Genomic DNA, 8252 nt, shown 5'->3' with positions numbered 1-8252 from the left:
GAACAAGAAGAGCAACATGAAACTACGCATGGTTTCCCTTCCTGTGCCTGTCACACAGCGCTGCGTTGTGCAGCTCGATTCATTTCTAACATTTACATAGTGACTACTTTTGTAGTCGTGTGCTTTATCAGAGCACACACTCCCTCTAACAGACAACACGTTACACACTGTGGGCTAAGGACACACACTCGGGTCAGGAGTGACCACACAGCTGTGTCAGGTAGAGGTCACCACATGTCATTTTGCTCATACGTGTGGGGACTAGTCTTCCTTTGAACCTGAGGAGTGACATGATCAGCTGCATGTTGCAGTGCTGGCCTTGTTCACAGAGAGGCATCATCCCACTGTGGATGGAGCAGCTCGCTCTGTGTGGGCATCCAGAGCTGGGACCCGAAGATGACCTGCAGCGTTGTGTCTTTACTCTCGTCGCCCCCAACCTCCCAAAACCAGACCATCAGAACCAGTCCAATGCTGATATAAAAAACACAACAATTTACAGCTAGCGTTCACAAGAGACGAGGATTATAAAACCTTCAACTGTACCTACAACGAAGCCAATACATGTGGACAACTGAACATGAGGTGGCTCTCGTGCCTGTGAGTCCGTGATTTTATGATGAGTAATAAAGAAAGCTGCTCACAACACGATGAATACGTCGGTGTATTTACTGTGAGAGTCGATGTGGCAGCCATAAATAACTCCGTTTGGATTCATTTACTTACTCTTAGCTTTGTTCAAATCATAGTTTTGTTTGTGGTTATTATTCAGTGTTTTGTTTCTCAGACTTTTTATTCGATTTCGTGCTCAGTTCTGATTGAATAATTATAATAAAACGATGAAAGGTACAAATGATCTTATTGGCTTGTGAGTGGACTCTGTGATCGTCCCGGTGCACCTCAGTGCAGCATGTAACACCTTTGTTACTCATCTCTGTCACTACCTGTGCGTTTACACATCACGGCTGTGTTTAGTCATTAGCTGCTCTCTTCTCCTTACGCTCAGCCCTGTCCGGTCTGCTTGAGGTTACTTCCTTTAAAAGGGGAGTTTTTCCTTCCTACTGTCACAAAGTGCTTGCTCTGATGGGGTTCCTCCTGCTCTGTAAGGCAGAGTCTGTTCTATGTAAAAGACTTTATTCAGAAAACTGAGCTGAAGATAAGAATGGAAGTGACAATCAGTGAGGAGGACCATGGCGTTACGGCAAGAACGAGGCCTGCAGAGGTTTGACAGTGCAGATGCTGAAGGTACTGCAGGTGCTGCTGGGAGTGGCACAACACTATCGGAGGCTGGTGCAGTGCATGTATGAGCACAGCGGTGAGGTGTGCAGCAGAAGTCACAGATGGGTGTGGGACGGGGTTGGATTATATCTGGGAATCTCCTCTGAGCTGCTTCTTGTTGCAGAAACACAGAGAGGAAGCTGAACGGAGGAATGTGGCACCCTGCTCTGCTTCTGTGACTAATGAAAGGATTAGTGGTGAAGTGCTGAAAGACACACTGATGAAGATTGAAGCTGACAGCTACTGAAGTACACACACACACACACACACACACACACACAGGAGCAAGTATGCTCAACTGTGACGACAACAAAAGGCACAACGCGTTGATGTGATTAAAGCATCCATGCATCAGTTAGTCACAGCACAGGACACACATGCTTCCATCACAGCGATCAGTCCTGTTTATGATTGTGTCAGCGTGAATGACATGAAGGCTAACAGTGGTAACAGTTACACTCATTTCCTGCAGCTTTGAGCTTCATGGATGCTCCACGTTGGTGTCTTCATGACGTGATCTTCTGCTGCATCTTCAGCAGCAGCATCAGAGCAGCGCTTTCGATGAGTGTGGACTCTGATGCAGTCCTGCTCCTCTCTAAGGCAGATCGAACTCAGCTGCAGGTTCTCCAGCCTGCTGCTCTCTCTTGCTTGGCCTAATGGTGACTGGGTACAGTCAGAACGTACCAGTGCGAGTGTGGGTTTGTCCATCAAGCTGCCACTCAGGCTGACTGATCGCTGTGCCGGCTGACAGCTGTGAGTGCTACAGTGCTTTCATTTAGACTGAACATCAGTCACTGGCTGCTACAGTCACATGATCAACTTCTCCTGGCAGCTTAACAGCACACAAACAGTTCCTGTGGTTCATGCTCAGGTACTTGATGAAGTACAGCAGCCAGTTATTTCATCGAGTGTGAGGACCTCAGTGTGCTACGTCTCACTCAAGCGTGCCACCTGAGACGCCGTGCAGAGACAACACAGGTGTATTTCATTAACACCACACTGCTTTTCTACGTCAGGATTGTCCCGGGCTCAGGAGGACGGAGCCTTTCTGAGCTGTGACAGAGAGGGAAAGGTACAAACCCGGGTCGACCCAGGCTAACTCGTACAGACAGATGGCCGTCAACATTCGATCACCAACTAACCAAACGTCATGAATGTCTCTGAACGTACCTCCAGCCTTTACTTTCAGGAAAAGATGGCCCTGACCTGTTTGGGCATTCCCAGTAAGAAGAAACTCCAATCACTGGAATCGTACTCTCAAACAGAAAGCTGCGTCTTATAAGACTAATATCAAGAAGGTGATCACAGACACCAGACGGAGTAAATGCTGGGAAAGTAAACAGTGTGAACTTAAGCTGGAGATAGACCAGTTCACCCAGTCTGAACTGAAAGAAGATAGAAGTGACCTGGAGTACAGCTGTGACTGTGGCTGCTGTGGAAGGACCTGCAGTGTACATATGTGGGACATGTGGAGGTGGAGGTGGGGGAGTCCCAGTAAGCATTGTGGTTATGGTCAATATTCTCCATATTAACATTCTCATGGTTTTTAATGCACACACACACACACACACACACACACACTTGTTTTCATATCTTAGTGAGGACTATTGAACATAAACTGAACCCTGACACTAAAACCACTGTGAGCCTCAAACATGGCTTCAGACCTGTGGGGGCGGGGCGTTTGTCCTCACAGCTGGCTGTTGGTCCCCGCAAACAGATCTAAGCACACAGCAGCTCCTACCTCGTCTATTTCAGAGATGTAGACGGGCTTTTCTTCAAACCCAACAGGCATGGGCTCATTGGGTGGGATCTCCACTTCTTCGTACATCTTACAGTTTTCTCTGCGGATTCCCTCGGGCAGCAGCATCTGAACGACCAAACAGAAGAAAAGGTTTGACACAATATCTCAAAGACACAGAACATTTAACAGGAATTTGAACACTGTGAATCTGAAGCAATACGTTTAGTTTCCCCACTGCAAAAATGCAAAACACTATGAGCACAGTGTACTTGGTATTTGGAGTTAAGTGGGAGTTAGAGATAAACAGCACAGAGGAGCCTGGGTCCATAACACAACACAGGATGTAGGTCCACAGAGCAAAACGCCTCTCTGAGCCCAGACTGGGTCTGTAGCAAGTTCTCTATGTGACTACAGAGTCTAACATAAACACGTTGAAACTGTCACTGATAATAATAAAGACTAAATATGAACATCAAGTCAGTGCCTATACATTTATTCCACTTACAGGGAGTGCAGAATTATTAGGCAAATGAGTATTTTGTCCACATCATCCTCTTCATGCATGTTGTCTTACTCCAAGCTGTATAGGCTCGAAAGCCTACTACCAATTAAGCATATTAGGTGATGTGCATCTCTGTAATGAGAAGGGGTGTGGTCTAATGACATCAACACCCTATATCAGGTGTGCATAATTATTAGGCAACGTCCTTTCCTTTGGCAAAATGGGTCAAAAGAAGGACTTGACAGGCTCAGAAAAGTCAAAAATAGTGAGATATCTTGCAGAGGGATGCAGCAGTCTCAAAATTGCAAAGCTTCTGAAGCGTGATCATCGAACAATCAAGCGTTTCATTCAAAATAGTCAACAGGGTCGCAAGAAGCGTGTGGAAAAACCAAGGCGCAAAATAACTGCCCATGAACTGAGAAAAGTCAAGCGTGCAGCTGCCAAGATGCCACTTGCCACCAGTTTGGCCATATTTCAGAGCTGCAACATCACTGGAGTGCCCAAAAGCACAAGGTGTGCAATACTCAGAGACATGGCCAAGCTAAGAAAGGCTGAAAGACGACCACCACTGAACAAGACACACAAGCTGAAACGTCAAGACTGGGCCAAGAAATATCTCAAGACTGGTTTTTCTAAGGTTTTATGGACTGATGAAATGAGAGTGAGTCTTGATGGGCCAGATGGATGGGCCCGTGGCTGGATTGGTAAAGGGCAGAGAGCTCCAGTCCCACTCAGACGCCAGCAAGGTGGAGGTGGAGTACTGGTTTGGGCTGGTATCATCAAAGATGAGCTTGTGGGGCCTTTTCGGGTTGAGGATGGAGTCAAGCTCAACTCCCAGTCCTACTGCCAGTTTCTGGAAGACACCTTCTTCAAGCAGTGGTACAGGAAGAAGTCTGCATCCTTCAAGAAAAACATGATTTTCATGCAGGACAATGCTCCATCACACGCGTCCAAGTACTCCACAGCGTGGCTGGCAAGAAAGGGTATAAAAGAAGAAAAACTAATGACATGGCCTCCTTGTTCACCTGATCTGAACCCCATTGAGAACCTGTGGTCCATCATCAAATGTGAGATTTACAAGGAGGGAAAACAGTACACCTCTCTGAACAGTGTCTGGGAGGCTGTGGTTGCTGCTGCACGCAATGTTGATGGTGAACAGATCAAAACACTGACAGAATCCATGGATGGCAGGCTTTTGAGTGTCCTTGCAAAGAAAGGTGGCTATATTGGTCGCTGATTTGTTTTTGTTTTGTTTTTGAATGTCAGAAATGTATATTTGTGAATGTGGAGATGTTATATTGGTGTCACTGGTAAAAATAAATAATTGAAATGGGTATATATTTGTTTTTTGTTAAGTTGCCTAATAATTGTGCACAGTAATAGTCACCTGCACACACAGATATCCCCCTAAAATAGCTAAAACTAAAAACAAACTAAAAACTACTTCCAAAAACATTCAGCTTTGATATTAATGAGTTTTTTGGGTTCATTGAGAACATGGTTGTTGTTCAATAATAAAATTATTCCTCAAAAATACAACTTGCCTAATAATTCTGCACTCCCTGTATAAATCAGTCAAGAGAAAAAGAGCCCACCTGACCGACTCCAGTAACTGTCACATGGGAAATGAAGCCACTGTGGAAGCGTCTGACTTACAGGTTCACGAGTACACGAGCTCAGCTTTCAAACCTCTTCAAGTTCTCTTAAAACAACTTTACATGACTAACTCTAGAGCGCCCCCATCTCTGACCATCATCAGTGAACCTACTTCCTGTCTGTGCAGAGGAACAGCTTCTACCAGCTGATGGAGGAAACATGCTTCATGAAGCAGTCAGCTGGTTCTGTCATATGAAACGTTTCCTTCTGCCCGACAGCTCAAGCTGATCGCTGAGCCTTTAGTTCCAGATGTTCTTCAGGCTTAATCACTTTTCTCACACACGTTCATTCATTTACCGAGCAGCAGAAGCCTGTGATTAAGGAGCACTGCTGCTGCACAGACACATGCGTCCTGAGCCCAGAGACTATTTCCTGTGATGGTTCTCAGCACTGTGTCGTGGTCACAGACCCACGCCGTGAGATGGTCACACTGTGTTTCTTCTCTGTGATTCGTTCAGCAGCCTGACAGCCACTAAAGTGATTCTACACTCTGACACGGGCTCAGATTTCGTGAGAGCCATCTCCCACAGTGTAAAATGCAATGAAGCAGCAAGAATGATGTTATCACACAATGTTAAGATGGGATTATCCCCGCTGCACAGATAAATGATTTAGCCTTCCTCCAGAACAGTAAGAAAAGGAAAAACGAAGCACAGAGCACGCGCACTTTAAACCTGTGGGTCATGTCACACATCAGAGGCAGAGCGTGCAGCACAGTAAAATCAGCCTCACCCTGGCTCCTCCCACAAACGCAGCCGTCTTCGTGGCCTCTGCGAGGTTGTCGTAGACGTTGGGATATCGGATCCGCTCGTAGACCCTGTCTCTGCTCAGCACAGGTTCGTGGCGTGCAGTCAGCAGGGCCTGCTCTCTGCACCGAGGCACACGTACAACAGTAAGACAGTAAACAGAGCTTTAACATTTAAATTGGCACAGTGTCAGATCCACGGCGCGGCCCTCATCTTGATCCACAGCTGTGGAAACAAACCTGTGATGGATGAGCCCAGTGAAGAGGCAAAGATGTGAGGCTTTATAAAGTGGCTAATCTTTGTCTTCACACTGCGCTGGATCTGCACACGCTAACATTTTAATTAAACAGATCGCTGCTTTTTTACCCTCTGAGATTAAACTTTTGGAACAATCTTCCAGCCCCCCCCCCAAAGAAAAGCAGCTTTGCTTTTTTGAAGCCGTCATGAAAAATGCAGGAGGCTGCCAGTCACACACACCTGAGAGCACAGGTGGGCACACAACAAAGACACACAGACACTAAGATGAGGTTTGCAGAGACGACATACCGCTGGGCTCTCATCTCTCTGGGGTCAAAGGTCAGGAGAGCATCCGTAGAGTCACCCTCATCGCCTCCTTTGAATCTCTTCCTCTCTTTCTTCTCCTCCCTTCGATACATCTTTAGCATTTGTTTCTCCTGCTCTGATTGGATGGTCACCTGGCACCCGTAGGTGGGCTTGGTCACTTCAGCGCTGACCTTGAGGCTGAGATCTGAAGGAAAAAGCTCATCGTTAGTTCTCAGCAGCACGCTGAAGTCAGGTAGGAATACTTTATTAGTGTGTGGTGACAGCTCTATCTGGCAGTGCACGGGTTAAGCTTGGCCGCTGCAGCCTCCCTGTTTGAGACACAACAGCTCAATAAAGGCAGAATTGCTCTTGAAAGCAGATGAGATCTCATGATTGCACCACGGCCCGGGCTGATTGACTGAATGATTTCTTTTTTATCTCACCTAGCGGCTCTACCTGCTGCACAGCCCCCCTGCACTCTCACAGCCCCCCTCCTCCTGTCACTCTCACCCTCCCACCTCCTCGTCATCCTCTATGCACCATCCCCCGTCCTTTATTGGCCCTCTCTCTGGGAGCTATCAGGCCTCGTTATATGTCTCTAGCAGTGACTCCAGGTTTCGAGGACTCATTTCCCGAGCGATCACAGAGCTATAATTGTGCTGAAGAGCGTCAGCGAGACAGATCAGGGTGTTTCACACATTACAAACAGTGGTGCTTGTGGTCATTACCAGCTTTTGGGTTTGGTGGTACTGTATGGTAGCTCTGACATGCAGTGCCTGTCTGAAAGAGATTCATGGATGAAAAAGCTAAATGCAGTCTGATTTTACATTTCAAAGCAGGACGAGTCCTTTACACTCACACATTCACATTTCTATGACAATCTTGTTGTTTTTGAAGGACCGAAACACGACACTGTCAAACACACACAGCGAACTCCACGCCACTGTTAGGACAGACCCTCAGACGTCTGATGAACGACTGCAGGACAGATCATCACTTCACCGTTCATGAAAACATTCAAAGCATTTTCATTTCTGAGCTGTCGGAGTGTAAATGAAAGTGTTGGGCTTCCCCGTGTCCTCGTGTGTCCTCTGGGTACTGATTATATTAACTAGTGGGTCTGAGTCCATGCATGTGAGCGACACAGTTCTGTATCCCTGGTCTTAGTAAAGTCATGTAGATTTGTACTTATTAGAAGAGAAGAGTCTAAGACGTTACCCAGACCTAACAAATGGACATTAGATGATGAGTGGAAACCTGCCACATGGAAAAGAAATAGAAAAAACTCATAAAAGACGTGCATGAGGTTTGGCCTGTTTCATATAGTGACTCATATAGGACTTACTCGTTTCTCATCACTTTCACATATTGTTTTAGTAAGTATCCAAAACATACACGTTTCATTTATATAATTTTTCAAGGGATCTTATATCTGTTTTCACTCTCGTATGCTTTTCATACAAGTTTCACACACGACAGACACAAACGTTAGAAGATTTATAAATATCTTTTCCATACGGGCTGATATGTGTTTGCCTGCAGCACGGACATTTGTGCCAGTTAAACATTCCTGCAGTCACAGAGTCATTCAATGGAAACGTGACTGTGCAGAAATGAGTAGCAGACATTCATGTTGTTTTCTTGCTGGGCTTGCTTACATGGAGAATGATGCAAACAGCCCCGAATCAGCCGAGCTCGTGTCTGCTCGCTGTCACACGGTCGTCTGTGAGCTTCTGTTCTGGTTATGGCCCGAGGACGCCTGTGGAAGCTTGTCAGAGCAACACGA

At 46.3% G+C, this 8252-nt stretch overlaps 2 protein-coding genes across 2 annotated transcripts in view; one reads left to right on the top strand and one right to left on the bottom strand.

Annotated features, from left to right (window-relative positions):
* The window catches only part of LOC120719353 (activating signal cointegrator 1 complex subunit 3-like), a 37684-nt gene extending 35127 nt beyond the window's left edge, over nt 1-2557 (top strand). The window contains exons 7-8 of the mRNA XM_040008472.1: nt 2292-2347; nt 2465-2557. Of these exons, the coding sequence (XP_039864406.1) occupies nt 2292-2347; nt 2465-2557 (149 nt within the window). The remainder of the gene's footprint in view (nt 1-2291; nt 2348-2464) is intronic.
* On the bottom strand, nt 7-6873 carry LOC120719365 (activating signal cointegrator 1 complex subunit 3-like). The gene is made up of 3 exons (XM_040008492.1): nt 6470-6873; nt 5910-6045; nt 7-3145 (listed from the first exon to the last, which is right to left on the bottom strand). The coding sequence occupies exons 1-3, from the start codon at nt 6586-6588 to the stop codon at nt 2966-2968; spliced, it is 435 nt and encodes a 144-aa protein (XP_039864426.1). The 5' UTR covers nt 6589-6873; the 3' UTR covers nt 7-2965.
* Between the last annotated feature and the right edge of the window lie 1379 nt (nt 6874-8252).

Source organism: Simochromis diagramma, unplaced genomic scaffold (assembly GCF_900408965.1).
Source record: "Simochromis diagramma unplaced genomic scaffold, fSimDia1.1 OVJJ01000313.1, whole genome shotgun sequence".
Taxonomy (NCBI): Eukaryota; Metazoa; Chordata; class Actinopteri; order Cichliformes; family Cichlidae; genus Simochromis; species Simochromis diagramma.
Note: the sequence above shows the minus strand (reverse complement) of the source record. Positions and strands in the feature narration are given on the sequence as shown.